Raw genomic sequence first — 23,775 nt, forward strand, 5'->3', positions numbered from 1 at the left:
ATAGCAAAAAGACTACAGACATATTCTCTGCACAGCAACAGAATGAACAAGGAATACAAAAGAAAGGTGTAAATACGTAATTCCCCTGTGCCTCACTCTATACATGCCCTAGCTGATCCTGTTCTAAGGCAGGCTCTTTATCTCAGAAGCTGCCGTATTCTAAAAGCCTTGGAGTCTTTGTCTAGGCAGCCAGGCCTTTGTCTGTCTCTGCATCAAATTCTAAGTGTCAGATTCCAGCTAAGCCATGAACTGGTCATTTCTTTGTCTCTGGCCAAGATGGGCATTAGCATTTCCACAGCTTGGGTGGTTGGTGCTTGGGCGATACTTGAAAGCACCTGACCTCCTCTTCCCTGCCTGACTTCTGCCAGGAGAGAGAAAAGAATTTAAACTGAAATCAGGGGATTGTGTCAAGCTCAAACCTCAAAGTAAAAAGGTATTTCTCCACATGGCTGTTGACAAGATAGCCCATCACTGGCTTTATTGGCCAGGTGGGTTGGAGAGAAAACACCACTGATGGTTGAGTAGCATCAACCAAGCCTTTTGTGTTGCTGGAGCAGCGCATGTTTGGGGAGGGGAGTGAGGCTTAGTACCTCTCAGAACTCATGTGCAGGCCATTCCAGCCCCAGGAAAGGTTTGCCCAAGATGCCAGGGGGTAACTCGCAATACAGTTAGGGCTATTATTTGAAAATAAATCAATAAAACCAATGTGAGAAAATCAAAGATGATTGGTAGTTAGAAGACAATTTCCAGTGTTCTACCACCCTCTTGGCCGGCCAAGTAATGCGAATCGAAGTGGATCTCCATCAAGAGGAACAGACTTGATTCTTAGCAGTTCCCATTAAGCTCTATGAGACGCAAGTCTACAATCACACAAAGGGATGTGGAAGAGTAAAACCTGGCTCCACTTAGAGACTAGGGCCAACGAGGCAGGCTTAGCCTCTAGCCTCAACTGTATGACCATGATCGCCCTTTAGTTATCTCTACAGGTGTCTCTGCCCTGACTTGGGTAGCCCAGGTAAGCCTGATCTGGTCAGATCTCAGAAGCTAAGCAGGGTCAGCCTTGGTCAGTAATTGGATGGGAGACCTCCAGCAAAGACCAGGGTTGCAGAGGCAGGCAGTGGCAAAACACCTCTGTTAGTCTCATACCATGAAAACCCCAGTAGGGGTTGCCGTAAGTCAGCTACGATTTGAGGGCACTCTCCACCACCACAGGTATATTACTTTTCTGCCAATACATTCAAGGAAATTTACCTTAAGTTCTTTCATACATAGTGGCTAAGACACTGAACTCCAAATCAGGATGTTCTTTGCCCGAATCTTGCCATGGACTCACTAGGAGGCCTCAGGGCTCCTCTTACACAGCCTCTTTCATAGTCTCAAACAATAATCTTCAATATGGTAGAAAAATGCTGATCTGCCTCAGCAGGGTGTTGTAAGGATGATGAGAGGATATATGCAGAGCACTGAAAATTGCCACTTGCTACTCAAATGTTAAATTATTTTTCCTCCCATGGCTGAACAGTGAACAGGGAAATGCTGTGCTTCAATACATACGAGAACACTAGTAACAAGGCCCATTGTGTGGAAAAAAAACAGGCTCTAGAAAACTGATTCAGTGGGCCCCCTCCCAACAGCAAGCGGGTGCTTCGCAGCAGCCTCGAGGCCAGTGTTGTTGGCAATGTGACTGCGCAATTACAAAAAGTGAGTTGTCGCCAATACGGCCTGCCTTTTATATAGAGGATAAGTGCAGCCCAACTGCGTCAGAACAAATGTTCATTCAGTCTAACAGCATAAATATTCAGAGGATTACTTGGGACTAGGATCTGTGAACCTAGCTTCAAATCCCAATGGAAGCTCACTGGGTGACCTTGAGCCAGTCACACACTCTCAGCCTAACCTACCTCACATGGCTGTTGGGAGGATAAAAATGGAGGAGAGGAGAATGATGTAAACTGTCTTGGGGCCCCATTGGGAGAAAGGCAGTGTATAAATGAAGTAAATAAATAAATAAAAATAAATTATTGATGCCAAATAGAGTGGTTCAGTTTAGGAAACATAGCTAATAGCGACTGCTGGATCTGTCTAACATGAACTTGTTTTCAAAGCCAGCTAAACTAGTGGTCATTACATCATCCCACTGCAGAAAATTACAAAAATATTCTTTGAGGGAAGTAGTACTTCTCTTTTGATACAAGATGGATTACCAGTTAACAGGTAACAAGATCCTGCAACATAGCGGCTTTGACTTGTACCTGATCATCATCATCATCATCATCATCATCATCACAACAACAACATTCTGTTTATATACTGCCCTTCAGGACAACTTAACACCCACTCAGAGCAGTTTACAAAGTGTGTTATTGTTATCCTCACAACAATCACCCTGTGAAGTGGGTGGGGCTGAGAGAGCTCTGAGAGAGCTGTGACTGACCCAAGGTCACCCAGCTGGCTTCAAGCGGAGGAGTAGGGAATCAAACCCGGCTCTCCAGATTAGAATCCTGCCGCTCTTAACCACTACACCAAACTGGCTTTCTGGGGTAATTTGATCATTTACTGTGATCCACAATGCTGTGCCCACGCACATCGCAAGTTTTCTGATGCTCACTTGCTCAAAGCTTCTTTTCCCATCAATGTCAGCCATGGCATTCCTGAACTTCATTGGAGCAAGATGTATTTCAGAAGACCCCAGGAAGAATTTAATCACCTTTGTGCCTGAAGAAAGCACCCTTTGGGAAATAGCAGCCACCATCATAGGAGGATACCTTTTTAAAATGTCCCCATGGCAGCCATTTTGTGACTGATCCCACCTCCTATGGCATCCATTTTGTGGTTGTGTCCATTAACCCCTCACAAAATTCCAAAGTGCTCACAGGCTCAATAAAGACTCCGCGTTGAGGTGGGGGGGAAAGATCTCTCCTCGCTTCACATAGTACGTGAAGAAGCTTGGCAAGAGCTTTTTGTTTCAGACAGGCTTCTGATGGACATATTTGCTGCTAAACCGACAGAGTGATGGGAACCATCCAAGTGCTAGACAAGAATCCAGATGTCTAAACAACCATTTGAGAAACCACTTGGCAGACGCCATATGACACTCAACAGAAGCATGGCAGGCACTCGCCCAAGCTACTGCCAAAGCAGTTCGACTCCCACCGTGTGGAAACACAAAATCTTTTGAAATTCTCTGTCATAAAGAGACAACTTTATCACAGTGACAGGATGAGTCAGGAAATAAAAGAAATGACAACAAGAGATGCAGACAGTTCTCGTTAAAGAGTAATTGGGTCCAAAGGGAACGGCTGCCAAGCAGCAATAATGCGCCAGGGCTGAATTTCCTTGAAAGTGTACCAGGGATGCCTCGGATGAAGGGGCTAATTGGCAGGCAAGCGGCACTGAAAGGAGACTGGCTGCTCGTGCTCCTGGGCAGGCTCTCAGTTCACACAGGATGACGAGTCCCAGCAGACTCTAGAAGCTTTCTGGGCGAGCCGAGAACCTGCCCCAGAACCTTCCCCAGCCAGGTGTTCCACAGTAGACGACAATGTCAAGTAGCACATCCATGCACAGCAGGATTGCTGCCAGAATGCTGTATGGATTTCAAGCAAGTGGAAGGCAGTTTTAACTCAACAGCTGGTCACTCACAGAGGTGGTCCTTCAAGCCACACACAGCTAACCAAACTGCAGTATTCTCCAGGATCTATTTTGTTACAGTAACCACCTTGTTACAGGTGGTGGAAATACAGATGCCTGAGCTATAGTTATTATCTGATCAAGGGAAATGAGTTCTGGTTGCAAAGCATCAAGTCCTTTTGTTACCCTGAATTTCAATTTCATTGGGAAGCCCAGAACCAAAACAGCAATAGCTCATTACTGGAATGCCCACTGAAAGAAACTAATAATTTTTTCTGTTTCTTCCCAACCCTTCCTCCAAGGAACTTAGGGCAAATGTTCATTCTCTCCTCAACAGCCCAGAGAGAAAGCTTAGGCTGAGATACAGGAGGAGTGTGTAGGGAGTTACTTGGCAGACAAGGTGATCAAATCGGCATTGCATCCCTACACCACAAAGATTTCCATGATATTTTGGTCCATTTAACACACGGTGCTGTAGGGCGTCCAAGGAACTTGACTGCTAAGTAAGAAACTTAATCCACTCTCCCCTGCCCCCCCAGAACAAACACAACAGTGGTACTCGCTGGATCTTGTCTGAATTGGTACCTTGAAGCAGGCACTGTCAACTAGTGACCTCAGCCATTTTGTCAGTCCACCCCTCTTTGGACCATGTATGTTTGGGCAGTGTCCAGTGTAGAAGCAGCCATGGTGGAACTTCTGTGGTGATCTGCCACTTCTTAATGGAACAAGAGCATGGCACATGAACACATGAAGCTGCTTCATACTGAATCAGACCACAGGTCCATCAAGATCAAAGTTGTCTACACAGACTGGCAGTGTGGCTCTCCAGGGTCTCAGGTGGAGGTCATCATCTACTACCTGGCTGTTAAACTGAAGATGGCGGGGACTGAACCTGGGGGATTGAATCTGCATACCAAGTAGATGTTCTGCCACTGAGCCACAGCCCCTCCCCTAGATGTCTGTCTGGGGACAGCCTCCACAGCCCCCTGATTGGCCGGCAGCCCCCAAGCCCACTTACTACAGAGCCCTCTCTCTCGCCCTCTCCCAAGGCCTTCAACCTCGGCCGACTGGGCGGCCACTGGCAGGGAAGGGAGGACGGACCTGCACCTTGAAGCCAGCACGGCCGCCCCTTCCCCGACGGCACTACTGGACCCACCAGACACTGACAATGTCAAAGAGGAAGTTGCTTGCCACATTCTTCAGGGATAGGTGGAGGGGAGAGGGAAGGCCAACCCCTCCTGATCCAAGCCTATGGGGAGAAGAGGCAACACCACAGCAGGAAGATTTAGTTCCTCAAGTAGACTGATAGGGGTGAATCTTCACATGATTTGAAGAAGCTAAGGCTGGTTTGAAGGAAAATAAATAAATGTTGTGTGGCACTCTCCAGGGAATAAAAAAGCATTCCTGGGAACTTGTTCCGTCCGGGGGGAGCAGGATACAAGGTACAGTCAAGAGCTTCCAGGCACAGGAATGCAGGTTGCACGGAGTGGTGACCAAGGCTGCTTCCACGCTGAGCCCTGCTCGGCATCCTCCTTTTCTCCTCGTGCTCAGTTCGGAGGCTGCGGTGCAGGTGCTCCCTCTTTGTCTGATCGCAGCACCCCATTCTTGGAGATCAGTCCCGCCCAGTGCTGAGCTTGCAAGCGTGCGCTCCTGAGTCTCTCCCAAACCGCCTGTCAGTCCTTGGCAAGTAAATCCCCAAGTTCTCCACAGCAGTCACACAGGTGAATTGGTTGAAGTAACTTTTATTAGAGATCTATCAGGTTCAAGGTGCTCAGACAGTGGAAAATTGGCAGAAGTGACGTGTTGAGGGAAAGCATGGTTAGTTATAGGTTAAGGTCCCGCCCCCAGGTTAGTAGCCCGTTGGAAATTCTGGCGCGAATGTCAGAGACAAAAGTATCGGAGTCGGCCAGAGCAGTGAAAGTGTTTAGCTTCAGAGCAGAGATAACACACTGAACTTCCAAATAACAGGCATTGAATGGTACTCAGAACTCTGCATAGTGTTAGAGGACCAACAGGTTGCATATAAGATACACATGGCAATAGGGTACATATAACATACACGTGGGCATGTACTGCAGGCAGGCATACATGACACTGCTGCCCTTTCCCGGTTCCTCAGGCCTCTCTGGTGCCAGTTTCTGCTTCGCCCTGTGCGAGTCTTCACCCCCGGCGGCTTCCCCAGAGGTCCCGGGCTGTGTGTCTTGCTGCTCTGTCAAGGGCTCTTCTGGCACTGCGGCCGGCTCCGTTGCAGGCTCCTCTGGAGTGAAGGCTGGCTTTGCCGGCTCCTCTAGTTCCTTGTCCTCCAAACAGGACTTGACAGCTGGTGGCAAGGTGAATGGCTGAGGTTGGCCCACGACACCCTCCCTTAGAGGCTAGGAGTGATGTCCCTCCCCTCCTAAAGCTCTGGGAAACCTTGAGGGACTGGTGGCAGAATTTAAGGCCATTTGGAGGGTTTTTCCTTCTCTTGCCAGTTTGATTATTTTGTTTAGCCCGGCCTATAGAATGCTGCTGGCTTTTCCCCTTAGCTGAGTTGAGACACCAGGGGCCTGTAGCCGTGACATGAACATCCTGAACTTCCTCCCAGGAGCTCAGAGCAGCATACATAGGTCTCCCTTCCCATTATATTGGCACAACATGAACCAGAGTGCAGCTGGCCTAGAGTTACCCAGCAAGACTCACGACAAAGGGGTCATCTGAACCCCACTGGTTCCTCCCACCAGTACCTTGGCATCACAGTACAGGGACCTTTTGGCCCTTCCCTTAAACACATCTTTGGCAATGAGCAGGGCTTTTTTCTGGGAAAAGAGGTGGCGGAACTCAGTGGGTTGCCCTCGGGGAAAATGGTCACATGGCTGGTGGCCCCGCCCCCTGATCTCCAGGACAGAGGGGAGTTGAGATTGCCCTCTGCGCAGCCATGTGACCATTTTCAAGAGGTTCTGGAACTCCGTTCCCCCGCGTTCCCCCTGAAAAAAAGCCCTGGCAATGAGCAACAACTTGCAGTGTTAACGTCACTGTGTGTTTTCCATATTCACACTCCTTGAAAACAGAAAGGTCTGAACGTGGTCTGCTGATCTTTGCCTGATGCAGTCTTCCTCAGAACATTTCACATGGAGGATGGGGTCATGTGGCACTGCACACGGAAGAAAACGACCATGGGTCTCTCGACTCGATCAAGCCTTCCTCAATTGTATAATAAAAAGGCTGGAGGGGGTAGTCATAATTGTTTTGGCACTTCCAAAATGCCGCAACAGTATCGGGCATCAGTTGGCTTCCTTTGCTCAAGCTTCAAAAATGGAGTGTGTGAATTGGCAAGGAGATTCCATACTGGACGTGGTTGACATTCAAGGCCAAGATCAAAGAGAGAGAGAGAGAGTACAATTTCTGGCAAAATATCCAACAGCCCAATACATTTCACAGAAGGAAAAAAAAATTATTTTTCTTTGCCAAGACCAGCAGATCAATTCTACTTCATTAATAAAGACTAAATGATAAAGACCGCAGCCTCCAGGCTGGTCAAAGGCCTATTTAAGTTTGAGCCAGTTGGCTCTGTTAGCAGCCGGCCCCTTGCCCATTCGCTCTTCAAGATTTGCAAAAATGTAGGACAACATTCACCGTTTGCTCCACTGGGCAGTGCCTGACTGCATCAAACAGACTCGGAATTATAAAGCGGCAATGACTTCATGCCCTTGAAAACCAGTTCTATGCGTATCTATAGATTTCGTCACCAATTATAAGCTGAGACCATCCTTGAGCTGCTCAGACCAAATTAATAACAATATATAAATTCAGGATAGACAAGAGAAATTACTTATTCACATTGTAGAATTCACTGCCAGTGGACATAGTGATGACCACAAGCACAGGTGACTACAAAAGGGGATTTGACAGATTCATGGAGCAGAGGTCAATCTATGACCACTGGCCAGACTAGCTAAAGTGAATAATAACAACAACATTAGATTTATATACCACCCTTCAGGACAACTTAACATCCACTCAGAGTGGTTTACAAAGTGTGTTATTATTATCCTCACAACAATCACCCTGTGAGGTGGGTGGGGCTGAGAGAGCTCTGAGAGAGCTGTGACTGACCCAAGGTCACCCAGCTGGCTTCAAGAGGAGGAGTGGGGAATCGAACCCAGTTTTCCAGATTAGAGTCCTGCTGCTCTTAACCATGGCACCAAACTGAACCTCCATACTCAGAGTTAGCCAACCTCTGCAAGCGAGTGTTCAGAGGTAAGATCGAGGGAAAGCCTTGGTCTCTACGTCCTGTTTATTTTATTTATTTAAAACATTTATTAGCTGCCTCTAACATACAGGAATTCAAGGCAGCTTACAAGACAAATAAAGTAACAATCAGGGCCGGCGCCAGAGGTTTTGGCGCCTGCGGCAGCGTGCCTTGCGCCTCTGCGCGGCGTGATGACGTCATCGCAGACGTCATCATGCGCCGCAGGGGGGCTGGGCGGCACGCCGACCGCTGAAGCTGCGGGCTGCTGCTGGAGCGGCGCACGGAGGCTGCTCCGCGCGCCGCCCCAGCAGCAGCTCATGGCTTCTGCGCTCGGCCGGGGCGGAGGAGTGCGCAGCGGAGCTGAGGTGGCCCCGTGCCGCCTCAGCTCCGCCTCAGGCAGCCCCGTGCCGCCGCCGCCACATGCCCCAGCCGAGCGCAGAAGCTGCGAGCCGGGGCTGGGGAGGCGCGCGGAGGCTGCTCCGTGCGTCACCCCAGCAGCAGCTCACGGTTTCTGCGCCCAGCTGGGGTGGAGGAGCGCGCAGCGGAGCTGGCGTGGGCTGGCTACAGCTACTGCTGCAGCCATCCAGCCAGCTCCGTGCCGCCGCCGCACGCCCCAGCTGGGCGCAGAAGCCGCGAGCCGCTGCTTGAGCGGCGCACAGAGGCTGTGCCCGGCTGGCGTGTGTGGCAGCGGCGGCAGCAAGGGGCTGGCTGGCTGGCTGCAGCAGTAGCTGAAGGCAGCCCAGTCACTCCAGCTTCGCTGCGCGCGCCTCCACCCCCAACACCCCCTCCAGCGCCCCTCCCGTGCACACATGCCCGAGGCCACCGCCTACCTGGCCTCCATGGGCACGCCGGCCCTGGTAACAATAATAAAAATACACTATCTCCCCTCGAACTTAAAAACACAGTTGAAGACGGGATTCAGGACTAGATAGACCACCGGTCTGATTCAGCAGGGATCCTTTTATGACGCTATGTTCTTCATTAGGACATCTGCAAATGGGTCTTAGAAACCACTCGAGATAAACACGTCTGCCCAACAGAAGAAAATGGGAATCAAAGAGCCCATTGAATTGAGAAGAGCAAGCGTCTCGCATGTGGAAGGTCCCATTTTCAATCCATCTCTAGTTGAAGGATCTCAAGCAGCAGGACTAGGAAATCAACCCAACCAGCATTTCCAAACCATCTGATATCCGAGCCACTGAGCTGCTTACTTACTACTTGGCTTTTATGCTTAGGGAGATCCGCGTGTTTCCTCGTTCAGTTCTCTGAACGACACGCAGGCACTCTTGCTTGCACGAGCCTACGTTAACTTCTGTGAGAAGAGTTCAAAGCCATCCCTACGCCAGTGTGTGCGTGAAGAGCATAAACAAAGCAATGAATAAGACCCTGCTCTTCTCCGGCTGCCGTTTGGGGATGCTGACAACCTAGCCTCTGCATCCTGGGAGTTCGCACTGATGCAGGCTTTTGCAGCCGAGGCTGGAATTGTGCACTACAGAAAAACAGCTTATTAAGTTTAATAAAGGAATGGGAGGGGGGAGGTGCTGCAGGGCCTTTGTAATGCAAAACAGCATGCGGCGCACAGGCAATCTGTCCCAGACACAGTGGGTGCCCGATAGGTCTCTGGATGCAATGCCAATGCGCTTGATAAACTAAACGATGTTCTGCTGAACAGAGCAACTATTGGATTTGATGGGAAAGGCTACAAGCAGAGGAAATGATCCCAGAGGCCTAAAAATAGATTTTCATATACGGCTCATCTCTATTTTTCTATCTAACCAGGAGGAAGCAGAACAGAGCGATGGTAATCTGCAGTTCAAAACTCGCTCTCATCCCTTACCCACGGAAACAGACAGCAAGTGACTCTATGAAGGATCTCTCTATCTCAGGAGCTACTAAGCTTTAGCGCAGTGATCCCACGGGTGGAGCTGATGGAGGCTACAGCACACGCCGATGTGTTTCCTTGCACTTGCCGACTTCTCCATCGCCCCACTTCTTGAACCGTGCCACGTTTTCCTTATCTCTTTTCAGGTTCCCTTGTTCTCTAGGCCCTCGTCCGTCCTGTTCACACACCCTCCACTGTCAACGCTCCTTCCATGCCCTTCTCTCCTATCCTTCTTCCCTACTCTACCCCACTCCTCCAGTCAGTGTCAAGGTATGCAGAAGGTAATGGGAGGACGGAGGCTGCAGTCTGCAGTCGTGGGGAGGGAATTAGCGGGCAGGAAGCAGAGGGCACGCAGCCCGTGCAGTAGCTGCCTCTCGAAGGGTAGCGGATGCCTGACCTCGCAGCTTGGCTCCGTTTACCGTCATGGGAGGGAGGGGGTGTACTTCTGTCTGAAACGACGTCACTATCACTTCCATTTTGCCACCAGCCAAAGGAAAAAAGACTATTACTGTGAGAAATGAAAATCAAGATGAAAAGAGCCAGGAAGAGAGAAGGGAAATAGGAACAGGGAGGATATGCAGTTCCCCCCACTCTGAGCCAAGGACACCCACCCCTCCATTCTCAGCCAGGAACATACTCCGTATAAACACACTCCGCGTAAAATCCGTCTTACACAGGGTGCGGGACCCAACAGGTTTCCCTTGCAGAGTCCTCAATCCCGCAAAACTTGCAGATGTAATTGAAATTTTATTTTTCAGATTACTTATGCCGAGGGTACTGGACAAATCCAAACTCTCTCTCCCAAATGTAAGCTCAAATATATTTATTTTTCTTTCCTCCGAAGATCAAAAATTCTGAGCTACCCCCCCTGCCCCCCGTACCCACTCTTGTGTTTGTGCACAATGTTGTCAAGTCACAGCTAACTTATGATGACCCCTCCTGGGGTTTTCAAGGCAAGTGGCAAACAGGGATGGCTTGCCGCTGCCTGCTTCTTCCTTGGTGGTCTCCAGCGCCAACCCTACTTAGCTGCCAAGGTCCAATGAGACCGGGCTTGCCCGGGCTAGCTAGGTCAGGGCCCCGGCAGCCACTGCCTCATCTCAAAATTCCAGAGGTGCTCACAGGCGCAACAAAGTTGAGGACCTATATTTGTAAGGTACAGCCAGAGTAAAGAATTGATTACCTGTTGACGTCAGAGCTCAAATAGCACAGCAAGTGAAGGGCCCACAGCAAAGGTCCTGAGTACGTTGCAAATCCAGTAAGGAGAACAGCTGGGATTTCTACATAGTGGTCGAATCCCACAAAACCAGCCGCAATGTCCACGGAGGCAATGCCATTTGAGTTGCCCTGGAAGGAAACAGAGATACTGAACAGCAGGATGCAGATCGCACACTGAAGCACTCAACTGACGTGTAAGGCCACGCATCCAAGATTACAGAAGTTTTGGGCAGGTAACTAGCAACCTAGAGACTCAGTTCAGTCATGAGGAGGTAGGTAGGCACACATACCGTGAGCATGCTCCACCCAATGTTGTTGTCAGGTTGTCTGAACAGGGGCACTGTGTGTAGCTTGCATGGGGGAACCAGAACCATGGAAAACCCAGAAGTCAGTTCACATGCCCTAAATCTGAATGCACGTGCAAAATACGCACAGAGCCCATGTTCAGACTACATGGAAATGACATGCCTGAAGAGGGGCACAAAGGCATAAAATTTCAAAAGGGCCAAACTAGCCAAACAAGGGCCGAACAAGCCGGTTTGATGCAGTGGTTAAGAGCACGGGACTCTAATCTGGAGAACTGGGTTTGATTCCTTACTCCTCCACTTGAAGCCAGCTGGGTGACCTTGGGTCAGTCACAGCTTCTAGGAGCTCTCTCAGCCCCACACGCCTCACAGGGTGTTTTGTTGTGGGGATAATGATAACATACTTTGTAAACCACTCTGAGTGGGCATTGAGTTATCCTGAACGATGGTATATAATGGTTGTTGTGGGTTTTCCGGGCTGTATTGCCGTGGTCTTGGCATTGTAGTTCACATCTGTGACACTGAGAGATCTCTGTCTTTTGGTGCTACACCTCTGAAGATGCCAGCCACAGCTGCTGGCGAAACGTCAGGAACTACAATGCCAAGACCACGCAATACAGCCCGGAAAACCCACAACAACCATCGTTCTCCGGCCGTGAAAGCCTTCGACAATACATCGATGGTATATAAATTGAATGCTGTTGTTATTGTTGTTTCTGAAACACAAGCAAAGGACTCTTTAACCCCACCAGTCTCCAGTGAGGGCAGCAGAATGGTTTTTGTCTCTCTCCCATTTGCCTGCAACTTGGCTCCTGTATGGAAGCCAGTCAACAGCCCACGTGGTGCAGCGGTTCAAGTGCTGAACAAGGACTAGGGAGAGCCAGGTTCAACTCCCCACTCACAGCAAAAAGAAAAAGAAAAAAATGCAAAAAACCTGACTATGGGCCAGTCATTCTGGAAGGCAATATTAGACACCTCTTTTTTAAAGAAAGGTACAAAAAAGCACTCTTTTATACAACTGTTCTAGCTTTCTTTTACAGAGAGATTTAAGAGACTCCGCTGCTCTTTAACTCATTTTAGCTCTTGCTGTTTAGAATACAGAATACCTGGGAGGAGAAGTGTACCCATGCAGATATTATATTTTAAATATTTAAAGCTGTGCCATGTAAATTCCTTTTCCAGGAAGGCAGGAGCTGTGCAACTCCCCTGCTCTATAAATTCGAAGTATGCTAAAACCCTTGCCTTACGAAAGACAGACCGCTGGAACGGAAGGCATTGTGCTGAAGTGGCAGCCGTACAATATCTGCCTACCACTACAGCAAGTCTTGCTGCATAGACAAATGCTCTCTTTTGTTCATAATAAATTTTTGAACACACATTAGAAACAAAATGAACAGAACACTAATTTTTTATGAGGATGAGGTTCTATATCAGGAAGGTACACAGAGACAGGCTGAACAGAAGAGCGCAAAGTATTGAGCAGTAACCCAGCTTGGAAATCTCATACTGCTACTCTGAGAACCTGTGTACATCCCTTGGAGCATCGCCTACATGTGAAAATGTACAAGGGCAAGCTTGTGGTTTGCAGACACACCGTACATAAAGCATGGCACCAGGCACAGCCTCCGGCCCTGCTCTCAAGAGTCTCCTCTCCCTTTCTCAGAAGGCACAAGCTTTGTACGTTGCCAAGAGCGGGGACTGCCACCTGCCTTTACCCCAAGCCAGGAATTAAGTGCACGCAGAGCACCCACTCTGTTCGCAAACAAAGTTACAAAACTGCCAATGAGAGGCTGCTCTCAAGCGAACTCCTGGGTAGCTGCCACCAGTCTTTTTAGCGATCCCAAAGCACAGGAGCAAAAAGGACAAATCTGATGAAGAGACCTGTGGTTCTCAAAAGCTACAATAAAGTTGGTTAGTCTTAAAGGTGCTACTGGACTCTAAACAGCATAGTGTGACAGTTCAAGTCTCTCAAGACCAACAGTCGGGAGAATTCAGGCGCTAGAACAGCAAGGGCGGCTCAAGCAGGGAGGCAGCCGGGCAACAATGTGGGTGGCGTACGGACAGGACCCCAGTTCTGTCTCAGCAGCTCAGTGCCAAGAACGCACACCTAAAATTCAGTAAACTTTGTGCAGAACACCTGTTCAAGATGATGCCAACATGCCAGACCAAGGCAACACCACTATCCCAACCTATAGAGCGAGCCATTAAGGCACAAGCTTTGTACGTTGCCAAGAGCGGGGACTGCCACCTGCCTTTACCCCAAGCCAGGAATTAAGTGCACGCAGAGCACCCACTCTGTTCGCAAACAAAGTTACAAAACTGCCAATGAGAGGCTGCTCTCAAGCGAACTCCTGGGTAGCTGCCACCAGTCTTTTTAGCGATCCCAAAGCACAGGAGCAAAAAGGACAAATCTGATGAAGAGACCTGTGGTTCTCAAAAGCTACAATAAAGTTGGTTAGTCTTAAAGGTGCTACTGGACTCTAAACAGCATAGTGTGACAGTTCAAGTCTCTCAAGACCAACAGTCGGGAGAATTCAGGCGCTAGAACAGCAAGGGCGGCTCAAGCAGGGAGGCAGCCGGGCAACAATGTGGGTGGCGTACGGACAGGACCCCAGTTCTGTCTCAGCAGCTCAGTGCCAAGAACGCACACCTAAAATTCAGTAAACTTTGTGCAGAACACCTGTTCAAGATGATGCCAACATGCCAGACCAAGGCAACACCACTATCCCAACCTATAGAGCGAGCCATTAAGGCACAAGCTTTGTACGTTGCCAAGAGCGGGGACTGCCACCTGCCTTTACCCCAAGCCAGGAATTAAGTGCACGCAGAGCACCCACTCTGTTCGCAAACAAAGTTACAAAACTGCCAATGAGAGGCTGCTCTCAAGCGAACTCCTGGGTAGCTGCCACCAGTCTTTTTAGCTATCCCAAAGCACAGGAGCAAAAAGGACAAATCTGATGAAGAGACCTGTGGTTCTCAAAAGCTACAATAAAGTTGGTTAGTCTTAAAGGTGCTACTGGACTCTAAACAGCATAGTGTGACAGTTCAAGTCTCTCAAGACCAACAGTCGGGAGAATTCAGGCGCTAGAACAGCAAGGGCGGCTCAAGCAGGGAGGCAGCCGGGCAACAATGTGGGTGGCGTACGGACAGGACCCCAGTTCTGTCTCAGCAGCTCAGTGCCAAGAACGCACACCTAAAATTCAGTAAACTTTGTGCAGAACACCTGTTCAAGATGATGCCAACATGCCAGACCAAGGCAACACCACTATCCCAACCTATAGAGCGAGCCATTAATGCACCAAGAAACCTGCCAGGCACAGAGGTAAGAAAAACCTACGTTCTTTTGCTCATCCAAACAGGTCACGGTAATGCATGCTAAATTGGTTGATTATTTACTGACTTGGCATTCAACAGCAGGACCTTTAACGCTGCAGGTGCCCTGACATGACCTCCCATGTAGCTGTGGCTGGGAAGGGGATCAGAAGGGAGCATAAATGTTTGAGACGGTTATGGAAGTTCATGCAGAAGGAATGCGGCAATTTAAACAATATAAATGGCAGTGCAAAAACTGGAAACAAAAACTGGAACTGCAAGGCCCATTAGGAGCTAAAATGTCATCTTGCTCAATGACTTTCAAACTGTGTTCCAGGGAATTCTGCGTTTTCTCGAACTTTTTAGGGCTCCTCAACCACAGTAATGACATACCAGCTTCCCTCGAATCAACATGATTCATCTCTCAAAATGAGAAGCCATGGGTGAGTGCTGGGTTGTTCTGGGGGCTTAATTCACATGAGTCGACATGTATCACCAGCCTCCATCAATTCCTGACACTTCCATAAAAGATCACTATTAAATTAACCTCCTTGTAGCAGTTTCTGTTAACTACATTAAACAGCATTATTGTTCCAAAATGAAGGTTCGGGTTTCTGCTACAGATTCAATCACTTCCAAGGACAATCGTGTGATCTATCTTCCAAGCCCTCCCGCCTCCACTCCAATACTGCGCAAAACAATTTGGTTACTTTCCCAGCAGTCCCACACCTATCAATAGCCCGTATAGGAAGCTGCCTTACATTCCGGTCAGCGTTCTCAGATCAGTGATGGCGCTCCATGTTCTTGTTAGCAGTCAGACCCTACCCTCGTGCTAGAAAGGTATGAAATATCATAAATGTGCCATAAGCACAAAAACACTGCCCAACCAGGCAGGACGGATGCCAGCCTCCTGCCCGGAGACTGGAATGTTACCAGAATGTGAGTCACAAATGGGCCGATTGACAAGCTGCCCCCACATGCCAGAGAGCAGTAGAGACAGTGAAAACTTCCTAAGACACCTCCCTGCCTAATCCTATCAGCACCTTCCTCCACCGCTTACCTAATCAAGGGCTATTCAGCAAATCCGATAGCCTCCCTGTCTGATAGCTACCAGGTCATCAAGCAATACCTTTACCTGTAGTACAACCCCAATAGTCATGTTACACCTTTCCCAACTTATTGTCTCATCTCCAGAGACAGTCATGAAGCTATTGTTCTGGGGGCAGAAGACGCAATTCTGCTCCAGGGTACATTTTACACGATAACTGGGCTTCCCTCAGCCATAGCAGTGTGTGCAATGTGAACCCATGCACACACCCTTAGATATGTCTGGGCTGTCTCCTCTTGTCTCCATGAAGCACTGGTCGTCTTCAGTGCTGCCTTCATGGAACCTTCCTCTTCAAGGCTAGTAACTACAGCCCTTCCCGAAACTGCTTTCCTATTTCCTCACTGTTTTCTTAGTTGGCTCTGTGTGCGTGCTGTGTGTGTTTTCTGTATGCATGCCTTTTATTTCTCTGTTAATAAAGAAACCTTTCCTATTAGACACCTGCCTGTTTGTTGAAGAGTTCTTTAAGGGAACAATCCAGCTATACGTTGGTGGAAGATCTCGCAGTTACTCCCTCTTGCAGCGTCTCCATGTATGCTAATTCCGACATCTCATAAGGAGACCCCCTCAATTAGGGTAACAGTTTCAGACAGGAAAAGCCTGACAACTTGAGATCCAAAGCCAAGGCCTGAACCTGGGACCTTCTGAATAGCAGGTGCCTGGCTCAAGCTCTGAGCCACAGACCCGCCCCAAGCAACGCTATAAGAGAGAGTATACCCACAGGCACGGTCACGGGGACTAGAGGCAGTTTTCCAGACCAAGTGGTGGGGCACCACATCTCAAGAGGTTACTTCCTTGGACAGAGTTGCAAATCCTGTAAAGAAGTATTCCCAAACTGGCTCACACTTCTTTTATTGTAAGCGGTTCCAAGCCCCTTGATAAAAGATTTTTTTTTTAAATAAAAGACTTCAAGTCTTAGCTTGAGAATTTCCACACTGTAGACACAACAGGAATTGGCACGTTCTGCTAGAAAAGGCATCTATCTGCATTTGAGGATATTCGATACCTAAAAAGAAATTACTAATCCCCACGTGCAGATGTATTTACACCATCACTGTAGCAGTCCCTCCCGCCTGCCATTTTTCTCCCTGACATCCAAAGTTGTATTTTAGCAACACTGCTATCAACCTCTAAAAAGACCTCAAGTTGAATTTTTCTCAGGTAAATTAAACTGATACAATTCAGCCAGCGTTTTTCAGATACTTGGATTTAGTACTTCCCTCCATGCTTTAAGATGGGGCGGGGGGGGGGGGGGGAGGCTCCTAATACTGCATGCGATAATTTCCTTTCCACAGACAGAGATTATTTTTCTCTGCATTTTGGCCCTGAAATGTCTCCCTGTGCCCTGGCAACTCACATACCTCAACTCTAAAAACAATTTAAATTCAGACAAATGTAACTAGCACACGAAATACAAATACAGAACAACCCCTTAAAGCAAGCTTTAAGGATATTTGCTTTGTTTCTTCCCAGAGCCAAGCCAAAGGCCTTCTGCAAAAAAGCAAGGCCTTTACAGACTGCCTAAATGCCTGAATAAGAAGACATGGGTCGGGGGTGGGAGGTGGGGGGGCAGAGTTCCACAAAGGTGGGCACCACAAAATGAGAAGGTCTTGCTATTCATCACGATAAAGCAAATATTAGGTCAAAAGAGTCTGAGGAAAGGAGAAGGTAGACCCCGAGATAGCCAGACCCCAAAAGCCCTTGAACAGAGGGATAATTCCCTAATCAAACTCAGCACTCTGACACAGGGTGCTTTGCACTCGCTCGCCCATTTCAAACTATGAAAAATGTGGATGGAGGGAGCAGTAGTTTTAGGCCACTTGGGAGAGGAAGGGCTTAAGGCCTTGACTCGTGCTTTGCATGTTTGGCCCCTCTGAGATATAGTTGCTACGGGGTTAGGGCCTTAAAGGGCAAACAATTAAACAGCCACACTTTAGACATCAGAAATATGGCACGTGCCTTCCGAAGACACAATGGTCTTTACTTACCTGAAAAAAGAAGAATGCTTGACCGAACCAGTAGTGCATTATAGTGACTTGAGCCGCGTCAAATTCCAGCGGCTTCCAGACGAACTTTGTCATCATGGCTTGGATGAGTAAGCAGAAAACCAACACAGGCAAGTTGTGAGGCCTCAGCAGGAGTGCCGCAAGCAGCACCAGCCCGCTGTATATTTCCCACAAGCCGATAAACTTGACCTTGGAGTCCGTGGATAGAACCTGCGATTTGAGCAAGTCTTTGGTGCCAGTGAAAACTATGCCAAGGACGAAGACGTAAACGAAGCGTGCTTCAGTGATGCCCCTGAGGAAGAGGGAAAAGGAAGCGTGTGATGGAGTCAGCATTTAATTGGCTCAGGCACCCCCCACTCTTCTTCCTAACAGAATATGCATTACTGAGGGGCTAGGGGCAGGAGTACAGAAACGGCTCCGTCAGGAAGCAAGGGGAAGGGGAGGATCTGTGGTGTCAGTAAGCGTAACAAATCTAGCCCTTGGTTCACAGTTCATGCACAGTTCCAATTCGTTTCAATGAGCATCTGAAGTAACAACAACAACAACATTCAATTTATATACCGCCCTTCAGGACAACTTAACGCCACACTCAGAGCAGTTTACAAAGTGTGTTATTATTATCCCCACAACAATTACCCTGTGAGGTGGGTGGCGCTGAGAGAGCTCTGAGAGAGCTGTGACCATCCCAAGGTCACCCAGCTGGCTTCAAGCGGAGGAGTGGGAAATCGAACCTGATTCTCCAGATTAGAGTCCTGCTGCTCTTAACCACTACACCAAGTAAAACTTGGTAAAGAATTAAGGCCCCATGTGAATGAAATACCAAAATATCTTGGGACAGCCCTGGAAAAGATTAAATTTAGAAACAAGTTCAGCCCTTTTCCTTTTGAAAACAAAATTCAGACTGCGCTTGTCCACTAGTCTGATTGCCACTCGGGGGGCAGGTCTCATGTCTTTCACTTCACCTAGTACTTCATGCTCTTTACTGGAGGCAAAGGTGGCAGAACGCTCAAATGCCTACGCTTGTTAATAAACTTAAAACAGCTGACTAGTATAACAGTTTTAAAAAGGCTAAAATTTTATTAGGATATCTGCATGAATTGTGAGTGAGGAACAAATGACATTAGACCTTTTTTCCTTGCTGCAAAATGACACTTGCAAAAAAACCTGGCAGGTGCTAAGAATTTAAGCCTTGAATCTCTGATGAAGCGAGTGCAGCAAACTCACAGTAAAATTGCCCAGCCTGAGAGAAACAGTACAACTGAAAAATGGCCCCTAAAACCCAAGAAGAGTCAATCTAACATTATTGCACTAAGTAATCTAACTGTAGGTGAATCAGATAGTTCGACCGTTTAATTTTTGAAAAGTTACAGCAACTCCAGATATGTGAAAAACTGATAATCATCTGGCAGATCCCGATTGTTTTAACTGCAGAAACCAGGAACAGAATGTTGGATCTTACCAAAAGCCCACCCCGTCCTGTACTCTGTTCCCGTGCTGGCCAACCAGCTGCCTCTAGGAGCCCAAAAGTGGGATGACTGCTGCTGAGTCTGCCCATTCATGCTCCCCAGCAAGTGATATAGAGGCATACCGCCTCTGGTACTGGAGGGAGTAGGTATCTATTAAGACTAGTAGCCATTGATAGCCCCAACCTCCATGAATTTGTTCACTCCCTTTTAAAGTCTTCTGAGTTGACAGTCAACACTACATCCTGTGGCAGTGAGTTCCACAAGTTAACTATGTGCCGTGTACTTCCCCTTGGTTGTCCTGAATCTTCCACCCCTCGGTTTTAGTGGCTGACCCTGGGTTCTAATACTATGAGAGAGGGAGAAAAACTTTCTCCACATCATGTCTCTCTACTTTCTCCACATCATATATAATTTTCCAGATCTCTTATCATGTCCACCAACTTACTGGTCTTTTTTCTAAGCTAAGCATTTTAACCGATCCTTATAGGCAGGGCTTTTTTTCCTGGGAAAAGGGGTGGCAGAACTCAAATGGGTTGCCCTAGGAGAAAATGGTCACATAGCTGGTGGCCCCGCTCCCTGATCTCCAGACAGAGGGGAGTTGAGATTGCCCTCCGCGCCGCTGAGCGGCGCGGAGGGCAATCTCAACTCCCCTCTGTCTGGAGATCAGGGGGCGGGGCCACCGGCCATGTGACCATTTTCAAGAGGTTCCGGAACTCCGTTCCACCATGTTCCTGCTGAAAAAAAGCCCTGCTTACAGGCCAGTTGCTGTCGCTCCTTGATTATGTGGGATCTCATAGCTGCAATACTGTAAGTTCTTTGGGGGGGGCAAGGGTGGCAGTTGGGGGCATTACTGTATATTTTAAATTTGGAAGCCACCACGATGCATTGGGAAATGTGGGATACAAATATTCTAATAATTAAAAAGCCAATCAAGTGCTAAATCAGGCAAGAAGTGGGCCTGAGATATATTGGCAGAACGACCCATAAAGGTTTGGGGGCCACAACTTAGTGGCAAAGCAGTTGCTTTGCATGGGGAAGATCCCCAGTTCAATCCATGGCATCTCCAGTTAAAAGAATCTGGTAGTAGATGGTGCAAAGATCTCCAAGCGAGACGACCATCCAACTGCCACCAGTCCAAGCAGACAATAGTGACTGACAGCCCAAGGCAGCTTTGTATGTGTGAGGGCCGACACACTTTAGGGGCTTTCACAAGTAGTAACATGATGAGGATGATGAGGATGATGATAAAATTCAATTTATATACCGCCCTTCAGGACAACTTAACACCCACGCACAGTGGTTTACAAAGTGTTATTATTATCCCCACAACAATCACCCTGTGAGGTGGGTGGAGCTGAGAGAGCACTAAGCAGCTGTGACTGACCCAAGGTCACCCAGCTGGCTTCAAGAGGAGGAGTGGGGAATCAAACCTGGCTCTCCAAATTAGAATCCTGCTGCTGCTAACCACTACATCATACTGGCTCATTATTAAACAGCCCCAAACACTGCCAGATTTCTAACATCCAAGCTATTTGAGGCTCAGTCAACTCTAGCTGATGACAAAGCGTTCTCTTGCGGTTTTAGACGAGGTCTTGAAAACCATTGTATAATCAAGACCTTGCCATTTAAACAAATCACTATATTCAAAATGGTAAGAGAAGGATGGTACTTAAGACCTTATATTTTAGTCTACATTAACTGGAATTAACGTGCGGATTGTACTTTCGCTGTCAAAAGAAGCTCTGTGTACTTGGTATGCATCTACAAGAACCGCACTTTATCACTACAGTGGGTATAACATTTGCTCCCTCAATCGAAATGAGAGTTTTGCTGCACTTGGAAAGGGACAGGGAGCTTTTGTACCCTAAGACACATCATAAACTACCTTTTGTTAATCAGCACATATAAACAAACAAGTGCATGTTATTGAAACTAACCCAAGCAGCTAAAATAAACATAATTTTAACAGTATGGTTCTGTTAAGGAATAATGAAGACCTCGTTGTGGCTAAAGAGTCTCCAAGACTCTGGCAGCTGGCTGTTCCAACAGCTACTGCAGCCACCGATAGCATTTTCCCTTCCAGTTCTGTCTCTGCTGTTCTTCTTTGCAGCTGCAACTAGCAGACAGGCAATGCCAAAGAGTAAACAGGTGTACACTGGCAACACTGCACCGAGAAAGTGGGAAGAGAGCTCTCTATGGCTGGCTGCAGCAGCTGTCAGAACTATGAGTGACTCGGGAGGCTTCTCATTGATTTCGTGCATGACTTCCTGTACCACCTGACAATATATCCAAAGGAAAACAGTTGCCAGAAGAATCAAGCCAAAATACCTTTTCCCCATATTTTTATTAACCATTTATTGATTAATCAGCTAGCTGTAGATTTGCTGATCAATAAGACTATTACAAACGGAACGACTGCATTATTTTGTGATGGATGAATAAATACACTATACTAGTACCCTGCCAAGGTAACTTTTACTGCTTCCCCACTACTGAGCCAAACTATACTAGCTTTATGGTCATTGCAATACTGGAAAAAAGAAAAATCAATAAACAGGAATGGCATATTTCATTGGGTGAAAAATACTGTACGGAGAGGGCAACGTTGGGTCCTGCTGTACGGCTGAATATGAAGCAAGAAAGACCCAGGGAGAGAGAGAGCAACAACAATAACCGAATAATTTAAGAGTTAATTCAGAGAGCTGTTATAAAAATGGACCAGAAGTAATACAGGATACACACACTAAAACCCCACAGGGAAATACTCACATGGAAAATAAGCTATCTGGAAATCAACAACACAACTGCCTCACTTGATTCCTACCACTTCATTAATACCTGATGTCCTACTGGTAGGGCATCCAGATGCCCGGCAGTGGCGGGCAAACTCCCAGGGGTTTGCAACCTTGCCCACCGATCTACCAGCAATTGGCAGGAGGTGGCAAGCCCTCCCAGAAGTCGCCCACCACTGGCCGGCACCCCAGGAAATGTGTGGCAGACACGCTCCCAGGAGGTGCGACGTCACTCCCAGGAGTGATGTCGTTGCACCAGCCATGGGAGTGCTCCCACGCCTCATTTGGGGCTGATTTTGGCTGCAAACGGGCCGAATTGGCCCTGCATGGTGCACAAGAGTGCTCCTGTAGCCAGCGTGACGGTGACACTTCTGGGAGAACAGAGACCATGCCAGTGGCACAAGATAAGTGCCAGCCCCCCCCCCCACCGGGAGGGTATAGAGACCTGGCAACCCTGCCTACAGGTCAAACTCACCTCTGCCTTGGGGTGAGGGATCAGCTCCCCCCAAAGCAACCTCACTGCCACACACAGGCTCAAGGAGTTCATCTTGTTCATCTTCCCTTCTTGTGCAGGGTCTTATATGCTTTCTCCAAAGGGTCTTATATGCTTTCTTCCCCCTCAACTGAAATGGGTTCCTGCTTTTCCCTCTGTTTTCCCCAGTCCAATCCAGAGGCTTGGAGGGTGCCTGGGCAATGCCGGCCTGCAAGACAACTGGTAGCAAGGCCTGAGGCCTGTGCGCAAGGGAAACACTGTCTTGAGGCCTACAGGCAGCTCCACTCCCTAGGCAGCTTCAAGCCTAGGATCATCAAGACAGGGTATGAGATACACAGACAGGCAAACAACCCAAGATAGACAGTGATCCCATTTCAAGAAGGAACATGTCTGAGAGAGAAACAGAGCTTCCAACCACAGCCCTCAGAACCAGCCGCCAGATTCAGCTAAGCTGTTAAGCAGAACTCCTAGACCCATTCAGTGAATTCCCTGAGAAACACCAGCCACACACACCCAATGAAGAGCAGCTGGGTGGTTAGGGTTGCCAGTCACTAGGAGTTCTCCTTGAATTATGACTGATCTCCAGGCTACAGAGATCAGTTTCCCTGGAGAAAATGGCATCTTTGGAGGGCCCTAAGGCACCACACCTCTGCTGGGCTCCCTCCATCCCCTTTCCAAACTCTGCCCGCCCCAGGCTTCTGCCCTCAGATCTCCAGGAATTTTCCAATCTGGAGCTGTCTCCAACTCCTCTCCTGTAATTTTCCCTATAAAAATGTGCAATGATTTCTTCTTCATGACCTCTGAAGAAGAGCTGAAAACTCAAGCTGCCCAAGGCAGCTCTGTATGTGTGAGGGCCAACACACTTTAGGGGCTTTCACAAGTAGTAACATGATGATGACGATGACGATGATGATAAAATTCAATTTATATACCACCCTTCAGGACAACTTAACACCCACACACAGTGGTTTACAAAGTGTTATTATTATCCCCACAACAATCACCCTGTGAGGTGGGTGGAGCTGAGAGAGCACTAAGCAGCAGTGACTGACCCAAGGTCACCCAGCTGGCTTCAAGAGGAGGAGTGGGGAATCAAACCTGGCTCCTCAAATTAGAGTCCTGCTGCTGCTAACCACTACATCAAACTGGCTCATTATTAAACAGCCCCAAACACTGCCAGATTTCTAACATCCAAGCTATTTGAGGCTCAGTCAACTCTAGCTGATGACAAAGCGTTCTCTTGCGGTTTTAGACGAGGTCTTGAAAACCATTGTATAATCAAGACCTTGCCATTTAAACAAATCACTATATTCAAAATGGTAAGAGAAGGATGGTACTTAAGAC

The 23,775-nt window shown here is 48.1% G+C and overlaps 1 protein-coding gene across 2 annotated transcripts in view; it reads right to left on the reverse strand.

The window, feature by feature from the left end:
- Positions 1–23,775, reverse strand: part of PIGG (phosphatidylinositol glycan anchor biosynthesis class G) — a 95,923-nt gene that overhangs the window by 1,796 nt on the left and 70,352 nt on the right. For both annotated transcript variants that reach the window (XM_054986294.1, XM_054986292.1), the window contains 2 exons: positions 17,663–17,972; positions 10,918–11,081 (listed from right to left, as the gene is read on the reverse strand). In XM_054986294.1, the coding sequence (XP_054842269.1) occupies positions 10,918–11,081; positions 17,663–17,972 (474 nt within the window). The remainder of the gene's footprint in view (positions 1–10,917; positions 11,082–17,662; positions 17,973–23,775) is intronic.

The sequence above is a fragment of the Eublepharis macularius genome, chromosome 8 (genome assembly GCF_028583425.1).
Source record: "Eublepharis macularius isolate TG4126 chromosome 8, MPM_Emac_v1.0, whole genome shotgun sequence".
NCBI classification, from domain to species: Eukaryota; Metazoa; Chordata; class Lepidosauria; order Squamata; family Eublepharidae; genus Eublepharis; species Eublepharis macularius.